Source organism: Rhinichthys klamathensis, unplaced genomic scaffold, assembly GCF_029890125.1.
Source record: "Rhinichthys klamathensis goyatoka isolate OS25496 unplaced genomic scaffold, OSU_Roscu_1.1 h1tg000523l_1, whole genome shotgun sequence".
In the NCBI taxonomy this organism is placed as follows: Eukaryota; Metazoa; Chordata; class Actinopteri; order Cypriniformes; family Leuciscidae; genus Rhinichthys; species Rhinichthys klamathensis.
In genome coordinates, this window is record NW_026607002.1 from 139,792 (window position 1) to 167,054 (window position 27,263).

The 27,263-nt window shown below is 39.9% G+C and overlaps 1 protein-coding gene across 6 annotated transcripts in view; it reads right to left on the reverse strand.

Moving 5' to 3' along the window:
* sema4d (sema domain, immunoglobulin domain (Ig), transmembrane domain (TM) and short cytoplasmic domain, (semaphorin) 4D) overlaps nt 1–23,812 on the reverse strand; it is a 79,891-nt gene extending 56,079 nt beyond the window's left edge. For 2 of the 6 annotated variants that reach the window (XM_056238417.1, XM_056238416.1), the window contains exons 1-2: nt 23,665–23,812; nt 53–151 (exon numbers count right to left, since the gene is read on the reverse strand). In XM_056238417.1, coding sequence (XP_056094392.1) covers nt 53–90 — 38 coding nt within the window. In that variant the 5' untranslated portion in view covers nt 91–151; nt 23,665–23,812. Of the gene's footprint in view, nt 1–52; nt 152–13,023; nt 13,277–23,519; nt 23,628–23,664 lie in introns of those variants that run through there. The other 4 variants (XM_056238412.1, XM_056238415.1, XM_056238414.1 and 1 more) reach the window with 3 other exon arrangements.
* Between the last annotated feature and the right edge of the window lie 3,451 nt (nt 23,813–27,263).

The window sequence follows — 27,263 nt, forward strand, 5'->3', positions numbered from 1 at the left end:
AGGACAACAGAGCAAGCATTCAACACATCTGCAGAAGCAAACAACTACTCACTTGAACGCCATGGCATCGAGCGGCGAATACTGATTCATTAAAGAGTCTTTCTGAGGTTCACGTCTCAGGCTGAAGATGGAGAGAGAGCTCTTCACGGATCTGTGGAGAGGACACAAGGACTTTCAGATTAGGAGGGGGAGATATTTCAACTTGCACATACAAAGGCTGTGCTCAGAATACAATACTAACGTACTGCAGAGTATGTACTTTACGCTGCCTACTATTCTTAAGAAAAATGCACAAAGCCGTATGCTACACTGTCACATGACCTCATTATGTTGAATTTAAAGGGTTAGTTCACCCAAAAATGAAAATGATGTCATTAATGACTCGCCCTCATGTCGTCCCAAGCCCGTAAGACCTCCGTTCATCTTCAGGACACGGTTTAAGATATTTTAGATTTAGTCCGAGAGCTTTCTGTCCCTCCATTGTAAATGTATACTGTCCTTGTCCAGAAAGGAAATAAAGACAATTATAAAACGGTTAGTTCCAATCCTTGATTCTGATTGGTCAATAGCTGTGCTTTATTCACGATAAAACACGGCTATGACCGCTTCACCCAACGGTTCTATGTATCACTACACAACACCCCTAGCAACCACTCTTAGCAACTTAAACAGATGTTTCATCTCATTGATATTGTTCATTTAAAGCTAGAGCAGAGCATTGTGAGAGATCGAGTAAGCGAGTGTACCTGCATTTACAGTAGACGTAGCATTTTCCTTCAGGTCAGTCCTATATTCATAATAAAAAAATGCGTTTGAATGTCCGCTGCATATTTTGTCCTTTTAACAGTCATGGGGTTTTCCGTGCATAACGTTAGTCATCTGTCAGTTGCGTCTGTCTTCTCCGTGATCACAAGTTCGAGTCCTTTCAAAAGCCTTCTCTACAGACTCACTCACTCACTCACTCATAAAGACAGTCTTTGCCGCCATCTATTGGCGAAATAATATATGTAACTTCTGTTGCTGTTCACGTTCCGGGACTATTTTTTCCAGCGGAAGGCAGGCTTTTAGTGATTTTACTTCATGAAAGTTGCATAGATACATATTTTTCGGCTTTAATATTTTTATTGTGTGGCAACCGTTTTATAAAAGCAATAAGGTACTCGAGGCAAGTGCTGTATCGTGAATAAGTAACGGCTGAAGGGGTTGCAGGCACTCCGCTTCGCGTCGTGCCTAACAACGCCCTCCAGCCGTTACTTATTCACGATACAGCACAGCCTCTCGTACCTTATTGCTTACTCATCAAAGTAGTCCATGTGACATCAGTGGGTTAGTTAGAATGTGTTGAAGCATCGAAAATACATTTTGGTCCAAAAATAACAAAAACTAGGACTTTATTCAGCATTGTATTGTGTTCCGGTTCTGTTGTGGATCCGCGTTCAGTGCCGCTGCTGACGTAAGACGCTGCTGACGTGTGTCTGGTGTGTGTGTGTGTGTGTATTCTGGTTCTGTTGTGGATCCGCGTTCAGTGCCGCTGCTGACGTAAGACGCTGCTGACGTGTGTCTGGTGTGTGTGTGTGTGTATATTCTGGTTCTGTTGTGGATCCGCGTTCAGTGCCGCTGCTGACGTAAGACGCTGCTGACGTGTGTCTGGTGTGTGTGTGTGTGTGTGTATTCTGGTTCTGTTGTGGATCCGCGTTCAGTGCCGCTGCTGACGTAAGACGCTGCTGACGTGTGTCTGGTGCGCCCGTGTATTCGGGTTTAAATAAATATGGCTGGGCAAAAAAATGCAAGTCTTCCTCTGTGTGGAAATCCTTAGACATGTTTGCGAAGATTGCGTCTCCCTCAGACTGTAAACGAAGCTCGGGCGCACCAGACACACGTCACTCAGCAGCGTCTTACGTCAGCAGCGGCACTGAACGCGGATCCACAACAGAACCGGAATACACACACACACACACACCAGACACACGTCAGCAGCGTCTTACGTCAGCGGCGGCACTGAACGCGGATCCACAACAGAACCAGAATACACACACACACACACACACACACACACACACCAGACACACGTCACTCAGCAGCGTCTTACGTCAGTAGCGGCACTGAACGCGAATCCACAACAGAACCAGAATACACACACACACACACCAGACACACGTCACTCAGCAGCGTCTTACGTCAGTAGCGGCACTGAACGCGAATCCACAACAGAACCAGAATACACACACACACACACCAGACACACGTCAGCAGCGTCTTACGTCAGCAGCGCCACTGAACGCGGATCCACAACAGAACCGGAATACACACACACACACACACCAGACACACGTCAGCAGCGTCTTACGTCAGCAGCGCCACTGAACGCGGATCCACAACAGAACCGGAATACACACACACACACACACACCAGACACACGTCAGCAGCGTCTTACGTCAGCAGCGGCACTGAACGCGGATCCACAACAGAACCAGAACACACACACACACACACACACACACCAGACACACGTCAGCAGCGTCTTACGTCAGCAGCGCCACTGAACGCGGATCCACAACAGAACCAGAATACACACACACACACACACACACCAGACACACGTCAGCAGCGTCTTACGTCAGCAGCGCCACTGAACGCGGATCCACAACAGAACCGGAATACACACACACACACACACACACCAGACACACGTCAGCAGCGTCTTACGTCAGCAGCGGCACTGAACGCGGATCCACAACAGAACCAGAATACACACACACACACACACACCAGACACACGTCAGCAGCGTCTTACGTCAGCAGCGCCACTGAACGCGGATCCACAACAGAACCAGAATACACACACACACACACACACACCAGACACACGTCAGCAGCGTCTTACGTCAGCAGCGGCACTGAACGCGGATCCACAACAGAACCAGAATACACACACACACACACACACACACACCAGACACACGTCAGCAGCGTCTTACGTCAGCAGCGGCACTGAACGCGGATCCACAACAGAACCAGAATACACACACACACACACACACACACACACACACCAGACACACGTCAGCAGCGTCTTACGTCAGCAGCGGCACTGAACGCGGATCCACAACAGAACCAGAATACACACACACACACACACACACACACACACACCAGACACACGTCAGCAGCGTCTTACGTCAGCGGCGCCACTGAACGCGGATCCACAACAGAACCGGAATACACACACACACACACACCAGACACACGTCAGCAGCGTCTTACGTCAGCAGCGCCACTGAACGCGGATCCACAACAGAACCAGAATACACACACACACACACACACACACACCAGACACACGTCAGCAGCGTCTTACGTCAGCAGCGGCACTGAACGCGGATCCACAACAGAACCAGAATACACACACACACACACACACACACACACCAGACACACGTCAGCAGCGTCTTACGTCAGCGGCGTCACTGAACGCGGATCCACTACAGAACCGGAAGACAATACAATGCTGAATAAAGTCCTAGTTTTTGTTATTTTTGGACCAAAATGTATTTTCGATGCTTCAACACACTCTAACTAACCCACTGATGTCACATGGACTACTTTGATGATGTCTTTATTTCCTTTCTGGACAAGGACAGTATACCGTACATACATTTGAAGGAGGGACAGAAAGCTCTCGGACTAAATCTAAAATATCTTAAACTGTGTTCCGAAGATGAACGGAGGTCTGACGGGCTTGGACCGACAAAAGGGTGAGCATTAATGACATAATTTTCATTTTTGGGTGAACTTACTAACCCTTTAATGAGTGGTGTCACACAAAAAAAAAAGAGTTATGTAGATATTTAAATATAATTTTGTGTTTCGATTTTTTGGCAGGCTAATCAAATGATGAGTCTAGAAAGAAATGATACAAGAGATGGTATTACTTCAGGTTCAATTGTCACACTTGAAATAGAAGGTCAAGTTATACTTGTTCTAGCACTATTAGGCTTAAAAAAAAAATTTGTTTGGTTCCGGTTTCCGACCGACCCTGTCAATTTATGTGCGACCCAAATTTATTTTATGAGCTTGGGGAAGAAATAATAAAAATTAAATAAATACACAAATAAAAAACTTTGAGGCGAACTATAATTTACGTTTTTGTACAGCACGCGATGCAAGATGCCATCTGTTGTCCTCCAGCAAAACAAACGAGGCAGCTACATGGTCGTTCACACATCGTTCGTCAAACTGAACTATAATACATATAGGCTACAAGTTTTTTTTGTTTTTTTTTTGTCATTAAGGACACTTTTATTCATATACGCAGTACGCACACATACAAATGCATGCATTCATAGGCACGCACACACCACATGATGAGTTACAACTTACAGAGTAACCTCCATCCGCCTCCCAAGTTTCATTAAAAATCATCCCAAATCCCAATACCCTCTTCTGCTGTCTACCACTTCTTTCGCCATGTATTTGTTCGTTTCTTTTATTATTTTATGCAATCCAAAACACTCTAACCTGCCGCGCTTCGTATCTCCAGAGCCCGTCTAACTTGTCCGCGACAAATGGATTTTTGAAGGACAAGTAAAAGAGAATTTTACTTGCCCGAACGGACAAGTAGCCTGATTAGAACATCAATAACAAACAAACAAATAACTAGGGAATCACTAAACCGAGAGAATGATTTTATTACATTTATTGTAAGTTGCGATCGATTGTGGATAATAAATGCATTAGCCTGCTGACGGTGAGGTGCGCTGTTGACGCTCGCGCAGCCTCTCGAGGAGAAATCTACACACATGAGCGCAGCACACATACACACACTCAGTTAACAACATACTGCCTATAAACAAATCTAAATGTGGAGTTTCTATATTTTAACATATGTGTTAAGCAGCCTCAATTATTTTTCCTGAATACCATATCACAATGTGACATTGATTTCCTACAACAGTTCAATAAACAGTTACAATTAAGTCACTTACATTTTAGATGAAATATTGGCTGTTTTTGTTCTGTTTCTGCAGCGAAAATAGTTCCAAACAAAAATCACAGCAGAACCACGGCGCATCTCACAGGAACACTCAACCTGTTTTCATTACTGAATGATTCAGCATTTTGACCGAATCGGTTGAGTCAAAGATTCAATGACCCATTCATTAACATCTGTCTCATTCTTGAATGAATCAACCGTTTAAACGAATCGTTTGAATTAATGAATCAATGACTCACTCATTAATACGGCCGCCTGCCGCCACCTATTGGCAGTTTAGTGTTATGTTTATAAGTAGCCTAGTATACTTCTTTCCGATGTTTCTTATTTGTACATTTAAATCAATTTCATAACATTATTTTATGCAATTGTAATTTTTCAGTGTAAATTATTTAATTTGATCAGCCCTACTTAGGGTAACAGTATGCTTCATCTTTCATTTTAAATTCCTAAATTTGATCAATAAATTCAATTATTTAGAATAAGACGACACTATAGGGCATTTAATAAGATTGGGGGAGGGGATGCCCTTCAAAGGTGCAGATATTACAATATGCCAATTTAAATATCAAAGCTGATTGAACACTGATGAGAACATTGCTTCAGAATAAATAAATTAAAAATTTTTAAAAAATCCGGACAAGCAACTTTTTTACTCTGACAAGTGAATGACAGATTTACTTGTTCGGAGGGCAAGCACATGAAAAGGCTTAAAGGTTCTCTAAGCGATCCTGGGTGACATCACTTCTTGTTGACGTTCGAACTATTGTCAAACAAAACGGAGGCTAGCTAGACCCTCCCTCCTCCTCATCCGCACACTAACCCCCCAAACCCCGCCCCCAAACCCTTCTTGTCGGTCATTGGCTGGAACAGTTTGTTATGTTTCGGGGAGCGGGTCGCCGCAGTTTGCTTTTGTTGCTGTTTGTGGAGCCTGGGCTGTCTACAGAGATCGCGTTTCTTTACAGTGTGTTCAGAGGACAGGCAGCCAGCGGTTAGTGAGGAGATGTTTGCTGTATGTGACAAAAAATGTTTTGGCCTAAAAAACGCGTGACATCGCTTAGAGCACCTTTAAGGCCGAGCCCTGAATAATTTCCTACCTATCCCTTGCTGCTGCCACTAAAAAAAAAAAAAAAAAAAAAAAAAAAAAAAAAAATCCCTACCGACCCATGACCTCAACTGCCAACAAACCGGAACCAAACTTTTTTTTTTTTTATGCCTTAGTAGTATAAAAATAATTCAGACCGCACATTTGTGACCCAAAACCAGTGATAAGTCGCACGGGTATATATGTGGCTATAGCCAACAATACATTGTATGGGACAAAATTATCGCCAAAAATCATTAGGATATTAAGTAAAGATCATGTTCCATGAAGATATTTTGTAAATTTCCTACGGTAAAAAAAATATATAAAACATTTATTTTTGTGAGTGAATGCTGCACAGTTGCGAACATAAATGGAAAACTTTAAAGGCGATTTTCTCAATGTTTCGATTTAAATGCATCTTCAGTTTCCAGATTTTCAAATAGTTGTATCTCGGCCAAATATTGTCCTATCCTAATAAATCATACATCAGTGGAAATAGGGTTGCGGCGGTGAGGAAAATTTCCCACCGGTTATTCGACGTGTGACAACACCGGTAATCCCGGTGTCACCGTGGGGGGGGGGGTAAATAGCTTTTAAATGCGTGCGCGTTATACTTTCACTTTTGAAATAAGCGTCCATTGGCAATTCAGCGCTGACAATTCAAAACTCGCTGATAATAAAACTTTTATCTATAGACAGAACTTTTATTAGCATAACGAACGAATAAAAATAACCCCATGCATAGGCTGAAAAAAGTAAAAATCGGCTAACTGTGGGCCCAAACAAATAAGAACCATAAAACGCTTATTAACGAATAATAAAATAAAATAGGCCTAAATAAATTACACAAAGTTTAAATAAGATAAAACCAAATAAATAAGAGACGAATATAAAATCTCCACACGTGCTAAATGGAATTTGACTCCTGATGCTTGCTGATCTGTGACGTGACTGGCTCTTGGCATGCACTGCGCAGTTCAGTTTTTAATTATAATGTATGCTCTCTTCTGAACTAAATAATTGATAATTATTATTTTTAATTAATTCAAATAAATATTTTAGCAAAAACAAATACTTTAAAAAAGTCAAGACATCGCGGTTAGGGCTGGGACGGTTACCGCATTACCGCGGTCACGTGACTCCAACTGAGCTCGTCACCGTCATCACCGCAAAAAAAAAAAAAAACATTGGCCTGCACATGTGTGCACGTTGTGTCTTATGATATGGATTCATTGATTCTAATGACATGGATTATTTCTAATGATAGTGTGTCTTACATGGATTCAAGGTTTTCTGAACAAAACTTATCAAAAGATGGAGCAAATCCCTTTTCGCGAGTTGGGGAGCGCAATGTTCCATGACACATAGCATTACATTCGTCTTAAAGATGCACGGATGTGGTATTATTATTTCATCCGCAACGGAACCGCAGCACAAAACTCATCATCTGTCCGCCATCCATCCGCACCAACGTTTTTTGATCAATTTTCGTTTTTTGAATTTTTTGAACAGTTTTAAGGTCTATGAGCGATGCAAGGCGCTGCTGCCGCGAGGCTAGAAAACTCTTGGCTGTTCTAGAAAGGAGACTGCGCATGCAGCAAAGATATTTAAAGGCTAAAGTCCCTAGTATAGCCTATTGGCTATGTTGTATCCTCAGAATATCAGCAGTGAAGTCCGTCTCCGATGGGCGCACGAGTTTCGGTTAATTTATGAGACGAGCTCCAGTTCACGCGCAAGAGATCGCACCGTCGCTTCCACGTCGTCCTGATTATATGTCTGCTATATTTGTATAATTCCAGGCAATTAGTTAATGAAACAGTGATTAAAATTAAGATACAATTTATACAAAACGAAATTTAATTTAAAGAAAGGCTTTCTACAAAACAAAACTTAATAAAGTGGTCAAAATCATCTGACCCATCTTATGATCCTATCTTACTCATGGTGTTCACTTTTCATATAATCGACATAATAAAAAATAACATTATATTATGTTAACATAAATATGGAATATAATTTTTGTAATTAAGACATGTTGGAAAAGGTGTTCATCTTTCATTTTGTTCAACATCATAATGTATTCTCCTGAAAATGATGAATTCAATGCTAATGTATCTGAGAATATTCTTAAATAAGAAAATCTATTCAGTGATTGGTTCATGCCAAATGTACAGCTTAATGAAAATTGGACTCTTTCAAATTATGCTCGTTTTTTTTCGGATGTAGGTGAAAATATTTAACAAAGTCTGTCTAGCAAAAACGCCTTCTGGTGAGTGCGCGGAAGTCTGTCGGGGTGGGGGGTGGGGGGGTGGGGTTGGGTGTTTAAAGCGGTTTACCGCTATACCGCGGGAATATCTTGCTTTTCAACCGCGGTTAGAAAAAATCCATACTGCCCCAGCCCTAATCGCGGTGTCACGGTGGGTAAGTGATGTCACCGGTGATGGGGCTTAAAACCAGTAACACCGTCAACACCGTCTATTGCGGCAAGCCTAAGTGGAAAGCTTATTTATTCAGCTTATTCGTGATGTATAAATCTCAATTTCCAAAAATTGACCCATGTGACTGGTTTTGTGGTCCAGGGTCACATTTGCGAACACATTTGGCTGATTCATTGAAAAGAATCGGCTTCCAGGAGCAATAAGAAACAGCTCCCAATTACAGAGGGATTCAATCCGACTCCTAAGAGCAATTCAATCCGAATCCTGAGAGAGATTCAATCCAAATCCTGAGAGAGATTCAATCCAAATCCTGAGAGAGATTCAATCCAAATCCTGAGAGAGATTCAATCCAAATCCTGAGAGAGATTCAATCCAAATCCTGAGAGAGATTCAATCCAAATCCAAAGTTCATGAATCAGGCATCAGTAATTCTGATTCAAAACAGTTGGCTGATGCCCATGTGACCCAAGACTAGATTACTGAAATCTTGTCAGGTGTCAAACACAAACCAGCAAGTTAACCAATAAAATAGCGTTTGTACTAAACAGCAAGCAACACTACTGGGAAATCTAATTAAACAAATAGCTTTGTAGGCCAACATTGACAAATACCACGTTATTACAGTTTTTATAGTAACAATTAATATTATATTATGGTGGATTGATTACCATGGTAACTTTTTAACCACACACACACACACACACACACACACAGCTGTTCTTGCAAACAAATGGCACTCGGAGCGAGCGACACAAGGCTGATGAACACTAACCCTGCCTCACTCTCAGTTAGGTGGGGGGTTCCATCACCATGGCGACAGCGGAACCCCAGAGAACGAATAGAACGCGTTCTGGAATCCAGCGACGTGGAGAGAGAACTACAGAACTATCTTACCAACTAAAGAAATATTAGATTCTATCACCTGCACAAAGGTGTGAGCGTTTTCATTAGCGAAAAATAGATCAATAGAGACCCTGAAACCAAAGAGAAAAAATCTGCTAAATATATAATTGGTGCTAAAAATAGAGCAATATATAGGCCTACAGGTAGTTTATATACAATTTATTTCCTTCAGCTCTAGTCGAACTTAATATCTGAACAGATCAGAGCGCAACAGGATGATTTTACAGAACAGATTAAAACTGCAGCACACCGTCAGCTTCATGCATTATTCAGTAAGTCAACAGATGCAACATCAAGCCAATGAAGGAAACAGACTACACTAGGAACAGGAAGAAAACTAGATTATTCAAACTATTCAAATGTTTGCGGGTGATTTTGAACACATTTGAAAACAGTTGTTCTGCTACATATTTTTGAGAAAACCGTGATCGTTTTTTTTTCAGGATTCTTTGATAAATAAACATTTATTTGAAATAGAAATCATTTAACATAATATAAATGTCTTTACTGTCACTTTTGATTAATGTAATGCATCCTTGCTGAATAACAGTATTGACCCTGAAGAAAAATCTTGACTGAAGAAAATATGTGTGGGATTTTATCGTCCAGCAGTCTGATCATTTTACATTATGCATTTAGATGACACAAATTATAAGAGAGGAACAAAGCAATTTGTCAAGGAGCCAACAATATTCGTAAAATACAATGCCAGGTTTAAAACCAGACAAACTTAGTACTTAGATAAATAGTCACTTTAAAATCACTTTTTAATATGTTTAATTGGTTATTAAATGGCTCTTGGCAGCTCTAGAAGATGTGTTTGAGATGCGAAGAGAACGCCTCGAGCTCGAGTCTGAGACATCAGTGAAGTCCTCTGGGAGACAAACGTATGGCAGTCGTCTAGCCCACTTCTCCTCATTAGGGTTCATGAAACCCACAACAACAGAACTGCACAAAGACACTAATGGTGATCGCAAGGCTGACACTGTAAATCACAGTTTAGCATACAGGTACAACCATCAGAGTACACAAAGAATGGACCATTAATTGAGATGTCCTGACAATTACGCATAGCAACATCACTGCTCATTTGCATGTGTCAGCATCTCCGCTTTGAACCAATGGTTTGGAAACAACGCTGGATTTCTATACAGACACAAATTCCTTCTCACCTCAGAACAAAGGCAGCTAATTACCCAAACGTGACGGGCGGTTACCACCGTCTCATCGATCCCTGTAGGGTGCTCCCAGAATGCAACGGGCCACTAAAGGTCAAATGCTTACTTTTTTCCTTTAATGAACTGCTTCAGGGATGAAGAGACGCTTGGAATGGAACATTTATGATACGCAAACGGTCCAGTTCTGTGGGTTTCTTCCACAATACGACCCAATTGTTATATTTCCAGAAGTTTCCAATGAGGGTATGAAATTCCTCAAAAATGATTCCAAGAACCTGAGGTGCTTCAACGGGGTATAAATCTGCAAGCAGACGGAAAACACAAGCCATAATCAAATTCTCCCAATAGATCCCATACGCATTGTAAATGTATTCACTTATCAGGCGCCACTACATTCACGTCTAAAACTTGATTCCTTTACAAAAAGGTTGCAACCAGGGTTTCTCTCTGAAATAGTTACTTGCTAAAACTCATGAGAAATAAAATTTGCCTTGATTTTTTTTTACATATAAGAGGTCTTTTGGACCATTAAAACACACTTCAAGTTTCATAGCTTAAAACATCCTCTTTATTATGAACAAAGCATTTATTTTATTAAGCTAAAAAAAGACTAATTTTGATATTGCGGGATCTGTGACGTATATAGATGCGCATTCAGTTTCCACACACTTGAGTCTGCCGACAACAGGACAAAGGGAAGAGTAAAAGAACATCCGCTTTTAAGTTTAAACGGCTCATTTATGTCTGATACTGTAGTTTAGCAGTGTAGTAAGAAATACTACAGACATTGAATAATCAAATATAAAAATATAATACAATGCATAGTCTTCACTGAGTGAATTAAATATAAAAGTATTCTTATTAAAGATTCAAAAGTTATCCAGTCAAGAGCAGTGAGTGATTTTCTCTTTGTCTTTTGTTATTTGATTAACATTAATGGCACAGATGGCAGCAGGTTTATTAGGCTGTTGTCACTTTAAGACCGAATGCACAGATCTACGTTTGCCAAGTCAAGCATCACCATTATGTGATCAAACCTCTAATGTGTGTATTATCCTGCAGCGTTTGTGCTTCAGACAAGCCTGGGAAAACCCAGACAACTTCCGGCAAATTTAGATTTGCTCTGAAAGTTAGTCTGGCAAAGAGCTCATTCAAGCCCATTTCCAATCCGCCGAAATCGCGGCACCAATCAGAAACGTTGGGTCGGGCTTTACACGATGACGACAGCGCTGGGATTTTGAAGCAGATTTTAGCCTACATTACAAAGATGGATGAACATCACTCGTTCGAATCAGCTATCGCGTCTGTTTTAAGCGATTTGAACGTTTCCTTTTTGTTAAAAACCGAGCAAAGAACAACACTCGGAGATGTTTCTGCCGCTCTGCATACGTCATCTCCTTCATGGCTCTGATTGGGTTTAGGTCTATCCGCGACGTCCGTTGATCCGTGATGCCCCTCTGGAAATGATTTGTCTATGACGCTTTGCCAGACCATAACTCAGTTACAACTAAGAATGGTCTGGTTTTAACCAGGCTAGCTTCAGACATGAATGATTCCTCAAATCATGCATTTTGTGGAGGTGTTTATTATGTACCGCTATATTCCCAAGCCGATATATCGGCCGATATTTTTTAATTATCGGCATTGGCCGAAAAGTTTCTCTGTTTGGCGATGTGTCAGGACTTTTATTTTGACACTAAAACACACACACAGTGTCCACTCTAAAGGGATGCATGAGCCCACTTTGAAATCGGACAGATGTGTCTTGAAACGCTGTGTGCGTGTGCTTTGATCTCGCAATGCTGCTACGTTGCACACACACACACACACACTTGAAGAGAGAAAACACTGATTACAGTGGAGGTTGAAATATGCATTTGATCGCGGCTGAAGGAGACGTACGGACACGAGCCAAAAGCCACAACTAAACTACACCTTACTAAAGCCTGTCAGGAGGAATTCACAGACAATACATGACTAGACATCTTTACGTTTTCTGCAAATCTTGCTAACATAATGTTAGGCTTTTGCAGGTAGTGTTCTGATGGGTTTTGATTCGTTTGGAATTTGTGGAATAATGAATGTGCATATGAGATATGCATGTAAATATAAAAATCTTCAATTTTAGAATTGTATTAGCGGTGCTACAGCATCATGCAAAAGAGAAGCACACTTTAAAAACAAAACCTACAACCAACAGAAAACCTATAAAACACAACCACCTAATGACATAAAAAATGATTTAATTAAACCCACCAAGTGTTGGTAAAGACGCTCTGAAGCTCAGAGAAAACCACCACAAAAAAGAAAAACTATAAAATGTGCATTCATCAACTGATCTATTGTCTACTCTATGTTATTAAAATTAGCAATATGCATCCAATAACATCCAAAAAAATACAAGAAGCGTCCCTTAAACTCACCAAGTGCCGGTCAGATGCTCTGAAGCTCAGGGAGGACAACCACAAAATCCACAAAGATGCAACAAAAACTAGCCAGAATCATTTCAGTGTCTGCTGGTCTCATACGTGTCTGTTTCCTTTCAGACGTGTGTATAATTTAGAGTAAATCTGCAATTTTCTGGGTGTCATAAAGGTTGATGGTTCTGTCTGGCTGTGGAGGTCTGAACACGAGCAAACGGAGATGAGAAGACATTCAAACCTCCCCCTTTCCTTCTCTCTCTCTCTCTCTCTCTCTCTGAGAAAAGCATGCCGAGTGTCAAAAACCATGCAAAAAAAAAGCACCCAAATCAAGACGGTTTAACCTCAACATCCACCCCCTGTCAAAGCAACAATTAAATATTAATGTCAGATTATAACACTCTCTCTCTCACACACACGCTGTTTGAAGCACTGCTGTGACAGGTGCAAAACAATAACGGCAGTTCAGCTGGTGCAACTGCATGCATTTGTGTGTGTGTGTGTGTCGCAGAGCACACTTGAGATTGCTGACAGCAGAATATAATCAATGCCCAGAGGGGGCTGGGTCAGTGTGTGAGTCTTCTATTGTTTACAGGGTCAGTGTGTCCATAATGCAGCGAGACAGACCCGTCGGCTCTTCACCAGGGTCGGGAAGAGTTCTGGTTTCAAGATGATCCACACTTATCGCATTTCTATCCTAAATTTAACCACTACACTAGGGACGACAACTGATCAGAACGCAAAACTTAAACTGATCTCACGAGCTGCTCTGTGTGGATTTAGCAATTGGTTGTCAAACAGGAGTCTGAAGACCATGTGCACGGTCATCAGGTGATCTGCATTTGCAAGAAAAAAAAAAGATAAATGTTCACGTTAGCAGAGCACAGTGTTTTTGATTAGAGATGCAGATGCACAATATCACTATCACATTTTTAAATTAGTCATATCTGAAGCAGATATCTGCACTTTTTTTCTTTGCAATTCAAACAGTATGGCCAGTAGAAAGCTCTAAAGATATCAGTTGTTTCTATCAAACATTAAAATATCATTTAAATTCAAGCATGTAAAGTTCAATATAAATATCGTAGTTGTGAACACAGTTTTTTCCATAATACAATTATTTTTAATATTATATTATTTATGCATTTGATTAAAAAATAAGTTAACAATATATATGTATGTATATAAAATTTGTTATCAATCAATTTCTATATCGTGCATCTTTTGAATTTCATCAAATTCAAAGCCTTTTTAATTGCAAAGATTTTTATGTTGCTTTACATCAGATAATTCGCGGGCATTATGAAAGTTTGGCAAAAAAAAAAAAAAACGCATTGAAAAAGAAATTGTGCATGTACATTAGTTTAACTGTGATTCTCATCTACACGCCAATCATTTTACAAATTTAATTAGCTTGTCTTTCTTTGTACCTGCTGGGCTGGCTCGGTTTGAATTAATAACTTTGCTCTCCGAAACTATTCTGGAAGAACGAACACAGATTGTGATTTTAAAGAGATTGGTGTACCATTGAAATGACATCAGCTCTGTAATAAAATAAGCCTCCAAACAATAGACATAATAGAAGTACAAAGCTGCAAAACAACACAAATGTGTTAGTTTATTAAAGGGTAATATCGTGTTCTGAATGGACTGAGAAGCTTTGAGTTGTGATAATATGTCTCTACAGCAAACATTACAAATGAGCAAGACAATTCTGTTTTGAATGCAAATGCAAATATGCATTAACACATTCATATTAAAGTCTGCAGTGTGTAATATAGCGGTTTGTGAAGGTAAAAGGTCTGCAAAGTTTTAAAGATCAAAGTGCATAACAAATAAGTTATTGTCTCACAACACACTGTGCCATCTGACCAATCAGAGCAGAGTAGACCAATCACAACAGACTGGGCCATCTGACCAATCAGTGTAGAGTAGACCAATCACAACAGACTGAGCCATCTGACCAATCAGTGTAGAGTAGACCAATCACAACAGACTGGGCCATCTGACCAATCAGAGCAGAGTAGACCAATCGCAACAGACTAGGCCATCTGACCAATCAGAGCAGAGTAGACCAATCACAACAGACTGGGCCATCTGACCAATCAGAGCAGAGTAGACCAATCACAACAGACTGGACCATCTGACCAATCAGAGCAGAGTAGACCAATCACAACAGACTCAGCCATCTGACCAATCAGAGCAGAGTAGACCAATCACAACAGACTGAGCCATCTGACCAATCAGTGTAGAGTAGACCAATTACAACAGACTGAGCCATCTGACCAATCAGAGCAGAGTAGACCAATCACAACAGACTCAGCCATCTGACCAATCAGAGCAGAGTAGACCAATCACAACAGACTGAGCCATCTGACCAATCAGTGTAGAGTAGACCAATCACAACAGACTGGGCCATCTGACCAATCAGAGCAGAGTAGACCAATCACAACAGACTGGACCATCTGACCAATCAGAGCAGAGTAGACCAATCACAACAGACTGAGCCATCTGACCAATCAGAGCAGAGTAGACCAATCACAACAGACTGAGCCATCTGACCAATCAGTGTAGAGTAGACCAATCACAACAGACTGGGCCATCTGACCAATCAGAGCAGAGTAGACCAATCGCAACAGACTAGGCCATCTGACCAATCAGAGCAGAGTAGACCAATCACAACAGACTCAGCCATCTGACCAATCAGAGCAGAGTAGACCAATCACAACAGACTGGGCCATCTGACCAATCAGAGCAGAGTAGACCAATCACAACAGACTGGGCCATCTGACCAATCAGAGCAGAGTAGACCAATCACAACAGACTCAGCCATCTGACCAATCAGAGCAGAGTAGACCAATCACAACAGACTGAGCCATCTGACCAATCAGTGTAGAGTAGACCAATCACAACAGACTGAGCCATCTGACCAATCAGAGCAGAGTAGACCAATCACAACAGACTGAGACATCTGACCAATCAGAGCAGAGTAGACCAATCACAACAGACTGAGCCATCTGACCAATCAGTGTAGAGTAGACCAATCACAACAGACTGAGCCATCTGACCAATCAGAGCAGAGTAGACCAATCACAACAGACTGAGACATCTGACCAATCAGAGCAGAGTAGACCAATCACAACAGACTGAGCCATCTGACCAATCAGAGCAGAGTAGACCAATCACAACACACTGGGCCATCTGACCAATCAGAGCAGAATAGACCAATCACAACACACTGTGCCATCTGACCAATCAGAGCAGAGTAGACCAATCACAACAGACTGGGCCATCTGACCAATCAGCGCAGAGTAGACCAATCACAACAGACTGGGCCATCTGACCAATCAGAGCAGAATAGACCAATCACAACAGACTGTGCCATCTGACCAATCAGAGCAGAGTAGACCAATCACGACAAACTGGGCCATCTGACTAATCAGCGCAGAGTAGACCAATCACAACAGACTCTGCCATCTGACCAATCAGAGCAGAGCAGGCTCACGGAAAGGAGGGGTTTAAAGCGTGAATCTTCGATCAAGCCGTTTCAGACACTGTGAGAAAAGAGCTGATGCTAGAAAATGAAAGTGTTTTTTGACCTTGGATGCATGTAAACCTGTTGTAGGAGAAAGAACACCACAGACAGTGTAATCACCATGGGAAAATCTCGGAGTAAAACTGGGAGTTGTGAAAAACATGACACCGGTGTTTTGCCAGATGAGAAGTTTATCTATGTATCATCTTTTTACTCTTTTAATTAATTTTTATAACTGATCATACATCTCTTTTGCATTTCTTTTATAACTGTTTTAATTTTCTTTGATTTTATTTTAATTCCTTTCTGTAAAGCACTTTGAATTGCCTTATGTATGAAATGTGCTATACAAATAAACTTGCCTTGCCTACAAAACAAAATTAGCAAACTTCAAAATAACATAATACGCCACTTTAAGGATGTTGCACTCAACATTTAAAACATTCCAAAACACTGGATAATGTTACAATGTAACACTAAAGAACACAATGAACCCCGATCAGCCTGAATGACCATGAGCCAGCGCACTAGGGTAGATGTGGTACTGAGTGTGTGTTTACGGTAACAACATCACCCCATCAGAGTCACAGGATTCTCATAAAACAGAAGCACAGATACAGATCCTGCCAAAGCTTTCAACTAAATTTGATATCATATGATGAAAAACAGGAGTTTAATCAAATTTGTAGTTTGACATTCACAATTCAAAGCTCATTCTGGTGCTGTAAAACTCCTAAAAGCACAACAAATAATAGAAATTATAAGAGTACCATTAAAAACTCCACTGTTTTGCATTTAGTATTTACTTTGAAACCATTTTCACTCACAAATTACAGGTACATTTCACGAATAATTACAAAGAAATGGCAAGTAACACGTTAAATGAAACATTAACTTTTGAGATAGGAACACTGGAATAGTATTTCCTTGTAAACGTACTCTATTAAGCTTCAAAAAATCTCTTTTACAGTGTATATTCCAAGTCTTCTGAAGGCATTTATATTGAATATTGAATATTTGTCCCTCCACCTTGAATTAAATACTGAATATTTGTCCCTCCACCACAGTTTTAAAGTCTTAACTGCATTTATGCAAATTCACAATCACTCTGTGCATGATCACAATATGACATATGTGATCAATGTCATTCACTGAAAGTAAGTGCAAGTGAGATTTGAGAGCTGTAGTTTGGAATAGAGCTGGAATAGAGTTTGCAAGTTGAGAAGGTCAGAGAGAGGGCGGAAAATGATCATGTTAAACTAAATTACGACTGTTCTGGTGCAAGAGACCTTGACTAGCTTCAGGGAGAAAAGTAAAATGCGACAGGGATGTTAGTCTTGATTGAACACAATATAATTTGCACAAGCCCACTTGCACTGACTGCTCTCTCCTCCACATAACTGTGTTTCTTTTCAAACACTCCCTTCAGAAATATTTAATCTCTGTAAATTCTTGTTTCACTCCCTAAACCACCCAGAAAACATTTGCATTTAATAAAAACATCGAGAACACTGCTGTAAATGCAAATAGGGATTAATCATTATCGGTTCCCAAGAAATAATTTGTTTTTTTTGCCGGCGTTAGTGTTATCTGGTCTCAAGCGACATCCGTGTCCGAGAACTCGTGGCACGCAAGAGAAATCAAGTCAATCCGACACAATGAATCCATTCAGCAGGGAGACGCTTGGAAACAGCAGGATGGCCTTCCCATCAGCCAATAAATCGATTATCTCTGGAATGAGCCTGTTTTAGTTCTCCCAGATTAAAAATGACCATCCCACATGAGTCTTGTGACCCGACACAAACTGACTCTCCATGAAGTCAACTTGAAATCCAAATTTACCCCATTTACTTTTGTTTCTGGTTTCACTGTGAATGATTCATAAATGGATGTTGTTATGAAAGAAAAATTTGTCTTTATAATGTTTCATCAAATGACTGATTAGCTCATGGCCCTCTTATTTAAGGACACTGACAATGGGTCTCATTCATGAAACATTCGTAAATATGCGAGTGATTTGCGCGTAAAGAGACCTTCCCGAAAACTCTTCTCCTGATTCACAAATACTTCGTAAACGTCAGATGTGATAGTGAAATGTGTGTGTGTGTTAATGAATTCCAATCAGTCGTAAATGGGATGCGCGTGCACGCTCATTCTCAATTACCATAATCCCGGCCATTAAATCCGACGGACAACTATATATGGGCATCATATTATGACATGAATGCAAAAAAAAAAAAAAAAAAAATTCAGATGCAGAAATTGAAGTTTTATTGTCAGAAGTTCATTCAAAACGCCACATTTTATTTTCAAGTGTACATAGTGGTGTATCGGGTCCTAAAAAAAGGAAGCTTGGCAGCATATTACAGATGCAGTTAATGGAGTTTCATCTGTTAATCGAACATTCCCAGAAGTGAGAAGAAAATGGTTCGACATTAAGCTTGAGAGCAAAAAAACGAATTAGTTCACTTCGGAAAAATAGCATTCAAACTGGAGAAGGACCACCATCGCAGATGCTATTACTGGCTCTCATAATAAGAAAAACCGTATGTAATTACTATATATAATATTTTTTCAAAATGCTGTGCAAATATGTACCCGATTAAGGTGAATTAAAATGCAGCCTTATTAATGAGCAAAGCGTTCGGGTGTTAAGCGCACTATTTACGCGTGGCTGGGAGCAGGTGTAGATTTCTTGTGTACCAACTAACATTTGGAAAATACGAACATTTGAATGAATCCGAAAATTTACGCCAGAACCACTTTACACACGATTTACACAAAAATTCGTTCTGCTCGTGTTTCATGAATGAGACCCATTGACAGTAAATAGTGTCACAAAAGATTCCATTTCAAATAAATTCTGTTCTTTTGAACTTTCTATTCATCCAAAAAATACGAAGAAGCACAACTGTTTAACATTGAAGAAATGTTCAGCATATTAGAGTGATTTCTGTAGGATCATGTGACACTGAAGACTGGAGTAATAATGCTGAAAATACAGCTTTGATCACAGGAATAAATTACATTTTTAACATATATTCCCACAGAAAACATTTATTTAGTACTAAAATGGATCTGACCTTACATTTAGTGTAATTTTACAGTAAAATACTATTTAAAAAAAAAAAAAAACATTTAAGCATAACGAACAAATCATCTTATATTTTACAGTAAAAAGCCATATACCGAGTTGCCTCTGTGGCATTTCACATTTGATGATTTTTAATTGTATTTATTATGTTTCTTCTTAGTTTTTTTTGTTATCAGTTGTACATATGCTGTTGGATTTACCGGTTTAAAATGTTTTTGGGTTTTTTGTGTGTGTAAATTACAGTTTTAAACTGTAAAATCTACATGTTGTTCTGTAAATATGTTTACATTTTTAATATATTTTTACAGAATTATTCTGGCAACCACACCTGGCAGTTTTTTTGTTCTTTAAACACAACCTTTTATTTTACAGTGAACTTACATTTTGCAATAATAGCTGCAAGTTATGTACAGTAGTGTAACTTCATGATATCCATGTATAAACATACTTGAAAATATTTTCAAACAAAAATGAGAAATGTTATCTTGGCAGATAACTGAAATAAAAAGTCTAAGTTAAAGTACTAAAACATCATCACTGAAGCTGAAATAAATCATTGTTATTTTTTTAGGGATGCACCGATATAAAAAAATTATAACTCTTTCTATTTGAAAGCTGATAACCAATATATTGGCTGATAAATCTAAATCCAAATTTGTATATAATTTTTGAGAGACTGATTGCAATGCAGCCGATTTGACAGACATAACTGCATTTTCCTTTTGAAGTGATTCACATTTCAAGCAATTTAAAACCATCACGTTGAACAGTGCATCTGAAGTGTCTCAGCTGAAGGAAATATTACATTATTTATCAGCTTTAATATATTGGACAAATTTTCTTATCGGACCGATAACGATAATATTAAAACTGATCATATATCGGCCGACACCGATATGGTGGCCGATATATTTTGCATCCCTAAAACTAATAAAACGACAAAAGCACATAAAAAATTACTAAAATTAAATTCGAAACCTGAAAATATAAAAATACAAGCGAATTCAAAATATGAACATACATTATAATAGTATATAAACAATGCTAAAATAGCACTGCTCCCCACAACAACACTCAATACGTTATACAAAACTAATTATTTAATTTTGCAAGGCATAAAAATGCATGTGCATGACAATTAAGGTAAGATAAGTGACAACACAGTATTGGACCATAACGCTCTCACTGGCCTCATTATTATTCAGACCTGTTATCGATTACCAAGCATTGCTTAGTTATCACTGTGTGTTTTCAAGAAGAGAACTGCAAACAGCAGCTATCTGAAGAAACCCTGTGACTGCTCTGAGACCTGTGCAGGTGTCGGGGGCAGCATAAACTAGCCTGTGGTCAGATTAGAGGGGTAATTAGTATCCAGAAAGGTAACAGAATAAGGGCGTCCTCCTATCAGGCCAGATCCTTCTCTCCACACTCCTCTGAGATGGAGGGATTTTGGCAGAGGGACACAAAGCACGACTGTGTTCGGCTCACAAACTCAAGAGTGGCACTTTTGTGCGGTTTCTTAGAGTGAAGGAACATTATGTGCCGTGGACGAGTCTTTTTCAGCATCCACAATGTGGACGGATCATTAAAACGGGGTCGGAGACCGGTTAGGGCATCGATGTAGGGTTTGGATCAGGTCGCATTTCACTAGCTTACTAATGAGAGTCAGAAGGTATCTAAAGGTGGTCAATCGCTGCATTGATTTTTACTTCAGGATGAATCTATCTGTCCAAATTCAAATCATTAAAGGGCCCGTTCACCCAAAAATGAAAATTCATCATTGAAATGGTGAACTATCCCTTTAAAACAACACTTGAATGTAAATCAGTCAGTAAATAGGTCTGAATCTCACAGGTTTTGTTCTGAAAGGCCGGTTCTGTTTATCGACGGGCCACTGGTGTTCGGTTCACAGGGATATTGGGTACCGGTCTGACCCGGCGCCAACTCATCTGGGTTACATGATTCTATCGTGTTCACCCATGAAGGAGGGTCATTGTCTGGCTGGACTATCGACATAATCCATGTCCAGATTAACATATGGTATATGACCCACTCATAAGATCATTTCCTCATTAAAAATGTCCCGAGGGACTAATTTAACATCATTGAACCCGGCGAGTAATGGCATCTGCTCTAATTATTACAGCACATATAAAGATCAAGGCTATATTCAGAATAAAATCCTAGCTTACTGCACTATGTATACAAACACGGCCTACTATTTTTAAAAAGTAGTATGTGAATCAGCACACAGGCATTTCAAATAATAGTATGCTACATTGTTGTCACATGACCTCATGACATTGTTTCAAAGCAGCTTTATAGAAAATCCTGATGTTGTTGTTGTTGTTAATATTAATATTTTCATGCCTAGTTGCATTTAGCAGATTTAAGCTGGGGGCGACAATATAGTTACATTTTGTGATGATACACACAATCAAACAGTTGTGATCTTGCTATATATAGGCTAATATTACCATATGTGAGTATACCGGTATACTATATGTATGCAGATAAAGTTAGACATACTTATATATCCAACAGAATTTATAATTCTGTCAAATAATCCAATCACATGGTGTAGGTGATCTGGAAATAATTTACATGCATACTGTATAAATACTGCTAAATTAATAAATGTAAAATGCAAAAACACAAGTACAAGAAGTAGCGTATGCTATTCTGAACATAGCCCAACTCTATATTGATGGGAAAACAAATCAGCAAAATTTCGCGTGATACTAAACTTAAGATTTAGGCTAGTTCTAGCAATAAGAATCCTTTTTATCTTTTAATAACATTATCATGTGCTTTTGTTTATTAAATTTCAACACGTTTTACAGCAAAAGACCAAGTAGTCCCTGAAGCAAAGAATAAAATCGATCAATTCAAGGGTCAGTTTTTAGGCGTTAGGGGTCAAGAGGTCATGGACACAAAGGCATTTAATGATAACCCTCCGCTAACAGCCAACAATTCACGTCAGGCTATATCCTTCCACTTACCAGACACTTTACCTTGCTTCTATTTTAGACAGCCTTCGGGCACCTGCTCTGAGAGACATGAAAGAGTCTCCAAACATGTTTTAAAAAACTAGATGAAGATTTATGAAGGTTAAAAATGAGGCACAAGCAACAGAAACAAACTGACAAAGATACATTAACTGTGCCGAAAAATACTGCATATAGTCAAGCACTGACATGCTTTAATGTTTAAACAACTACACGCTATTATAAACTCATATCATGTAAAATTGTACTACTTATATTACTTTTATTTCTATGCATATCACAAAACAACAAAAGGGTGATTAAAACTTCACCTCACACATTTATATAAACTTTAACCTACAGTTTGATGTTCAAAATGATGCTCATGTCGTCACCAAATACATTTGCCTTGCTTACATAGGAAGTTTGTACAACTAAACACAACCTGACTAGTTCTCAACTAAAAAAGCACAAAGAAAAAAAATCTGTAGTGGTCTCATTTGAGCTAGAAGACTCTTTTGTTGTTTAGATGAAAAGTCTGGGATAATTTATGCGAGTTTGATTGCAGACCTCCACATGACCCTAAAATGCTAGACTAACATAAAAAAAACACACACAACTAAACTAAACAGTAGTAAACGTGCAGGTTAACCCAGTTAGTTTGACTTAACTTCAACAAACAATTAAAAGGGAGCGACAGAAGACGACAGAGTCGCTGTCAGCCAATGAGCATTTGATATTTTAAAAAGAGCAAATACTTTCCTTTTGTTCGGTTGTTTCTGAACCAAATACAAAGAAACACTAAACTAACCCGCCACTAACGCGAACAAACAGCGATATACGGTGAAACTGAAGTGTTTTGTCGTATAGAGGAGGAAGAAACCTGCTGTAAATGATCCAGCCGCGGAGGAACAAGTGCAGCTCAAAGTCCTAAATCCTCTCGAGACCAGAGTCCATAGAAACCGGAGAACAACAATCCTCAAAACCTGAACACACACACTGCGACTGAATCCCGCACAGACACTCACCCGGGCGCGTGAAGAAGGAAGGGTTCCGGTCCTCCGCGCGCGGGTTAAACGTTTAAAGTTTAAAGAGTTTGTGAGAGCTGATGCCGTGACCTGACGCGCTTCTCCCTCTCAGCAATGTTTGTGTTCGTGTGTGTGTGAGAGAGAGAGAGAGAGAGAGAGAGAGAGAGAGAGAGAGAGAGAGAGAGAGAGAGAGAGAGAGAGAGAGAGAGAGAGAGAGAGAGAGAGAGAGAGAGAGAGAGAGAGAGAGAGAGAGAGAGAGAGAGAGAGAGAGAGAGAGAGAGAGAGAGAGAGAGAGAGAGAGAGCGATCAACTATCCTGAGACGCTTATAAACGACCAATTTTTTTAATTTTATATTAATTAAAAGTATATTAATTTTTTTTTGTTAATATACGTTTTAATGTTTTTCAATTTTATTTTTATTTGATAAATGTTTGATTTAAAACATTTTTTCATTTAACCCAGCTGTGGTTAAAAAAAAATAGATTTTATGTTTTTAGAAAAACTAAATTACTCAATGATACAACAAATCATTTTATGTGATATAGCATGTGATATAATACATATGTAAACCTTATTTCTTGATACCATATCAAATAATAATATAAAATACTTTTAACTGTTAGTGAAAATGGTTACATGTGGTAAATAACATAGGCTAGCCTATATGTTAGAACTTGCAACAACAGCTTGGGCAGTTTCTGGGAAGTTGATGGATGATTAAACCGAACATCACACTTCAGTAGTGGTGTTTCGCTCATGAATGATTCAGTGTTTTTACACAAATCAATTGAGTGAATGATTCAATGACTCATTCTTAAAGGCAGTGGCTGTGTCTGAAATCGCCCCCTATACCCTTAAATAGGGCACTATTTGAGGGAACAGCCATTTGTAGTGGTGTAAGGCCATTTGTAGTGACATTATCGAGTGTACTTTTTCAATCCCACAATGCACCGCAATAACGAGTGTACAACCGATGTACGCTCAATGGCTAGAGAATACCCATAATGCACTGTGACGGTTGTGCCAAATGAAATCCCGTGTGGATAAGAGGAGCAATGTAGAGAATAGTGAATGAGTGTATAGTGGATGATGCTGTCAAAAACAGCAAGTCAATTGTTTTGTTACCGAATGAATCAGCATTTTTTAATGACTTGGTTTAGTGAATGATTCAATGACTCATGTGTGTTTGAAATCTCCCCCCTATAGGCCTACCCTCATTCACTATTCCCTACATTACTCCACTAATATAGTCCCCTTGATGGAATGAAAGAAAACGAGTAAGTGAATTCGGACACCGAGTACGCCGGAACGGCTGACGCGGTGCATTATGGGATTGAATGAGATCATTCGATAACGTCCACTATGGTTTCGTACACCACTACAAATGGCTGTCCCCTCAAATAACTCCCTATTTAAGAGTATAGGGGGCGATTTCAGACACAGCCTCAAAACAGTAATGTTTTTTTTCTAAGGCATGTTTATAAAAGCTACTGAAATATCTTAATTGAACTAAACCTAATCGTGGCTTTATCTAAGCCCTGTCTGTGAAACCAGGCCACAGAGTTATTGCACCTATGGAGTCATTGTGTTTATGTAACAAGCATTTAAAAGTGTTGTCTTTGGCTGAACAGCGGTCATAGTGTTACATAAGCTCAGTATGTGAGGATACGTGTTACACTGGAAACTAGATTTGCTTTAATCCTGGACAGTTTCTCCGTTTATGGGCTCTGTGTCTCAAATTATGGGCCGTGACATCACAGTGGATGTTTATAAGAAATAAAAAGCGGAAAAAGAAACATTTCTTTCGCCACTAGCAAGCTGCAAGAAAGAAATGAAAGGCCCCTTGTCAAAAGGTCAAAGGTTATGTGACATTTTCAGCTCATGGAGGAGTGAATCAAAACAGGAGTGTGGAGGACAGAGCAAGTGTTGTCTTTCATTACCAGGCAAAAGAACGACAGAAACAAACTGCGTTTATTCATTATTCACATTATTTTTAAAAAAAGGAATATAGTCAATAAAGTTGCTTGTGTGCACCAGTTTCATTGTTTCAGGCCAGCGGCTCTGGATATTTAACTTTGATGAGCCGTGCAAACAGTTTCCATCTGTTTTTACGTGTTGTTTTCACAGAAGGACCCTTTAAACTGCTTTATCTGTTATCTAGGGATCTGGAGGAATTTTAAAAGAAGAGATCTGATGTAATGACACTCCTTACACAGATAACAGTGGCAAACGAGCAGCGAATCGCTCTGTTGCGTGTGACCCTGTACGTCACGCTCTGAGTGCTGCATGTAACGCTGCTGCACTCGTGAAGAATGAGCGTAAACATGCATGAGCTGAGTTCAGTATGTCAAAGACACCTGTGTAAGGCCTGGGAATGTGAGGCATCTCTGAGTAACAATGTATGATCAGATCTGCACTGTATAGATATGAAGTACAACATACAGGAATCCTGATGTCAACTAGATATGAACAGTTTCTGAAGAAAATGTGAGCTGTGCTTGTCTAGGAGGTTACCACACCGCTTCTTTATGGTTGCTAGGGTGTTCTAGGTGGTTGCCAAAAGAGTTGATACTGTATGTGGTTGCTAGGGTACGCTAGGAGGCTGCCCGGGTGTTGCTAGGGTGTTCTGGGTTGTTGTCAGGGAGTTGCTATGTGGTTGCTACAGTGCTCTAGGTGATTGGCAGGGAGTTGCTATGTGGTTGCTAGGGCAGGGAGGTTGACAGGTGGTTGCCAGGAATTTGCTATATGGTCGTTAGGGTGATCTAAGTAGTTGCTATGTGTTTGAATTGTTAGTCTAGGTGGTTGCCAGGGAGTTGCTATGCATTTGCTTGGGCTTGGAGTTGCTATGTGGTTGCTAGGGTGTTCTGGGTGGTTGCCAAGAAGATACCATACGGTTGAGCATGTATGGAGTTACTATGTGGTTGCTAGGGTGTTCTGGGGGGTTGACGGGGAGTTGCTATGTGGATACAGTACTGCTTTATGTGATTGCCAAGGCAATTGGTATGTAGTTGCTAGGACAGCGAGGTTGCCAGGGATTTGCTATGTGGTTGATAGTGCAGGGGGGATGCTAGGTGGTTGCCAGAGATTTGCTATATGGTTGTTAGGGTGATCTAGGTGGTTGCCAGGGCTTTGCTATATGGTTGTTAGGATGATCTAGGTGGTTGCCAGGGCTTTGCTATATGGTTGTTAGGATGATCTAGGTGGTTGCCAGGGCTTTGCTATATGGTTGTTAGGGTGATCTAGGTGGTTGCCAGGGATTTGCTATATGGTTGCTTTGAGTGGTTGCCAGAGTGTTCTAGGTGGTTTCTTGCGGTCTTTAAAAAGTTGGAGGTTAGAGGTTTGTTCAGATCACTATTAGCAATGTCAGTTGTGCTTTCCCCCCCCTTAGCAAAACCCAGTAATTCATTTCTCTAGAATACATTATATGGGCCCTATTTGTCCTGCGGATGGAGACTATGCATGTTGTAATGTTAACCAGTAAACTGTGGCATTCCTGCACTGCAAAACCATTTGACCAGTTTAACGGCAAGCTAAAGCTTCCTGACACTGAAGCTGAAGCACAAGTGAAGCAGCAGCAGGTTCCCTCTGTTATTCCTGA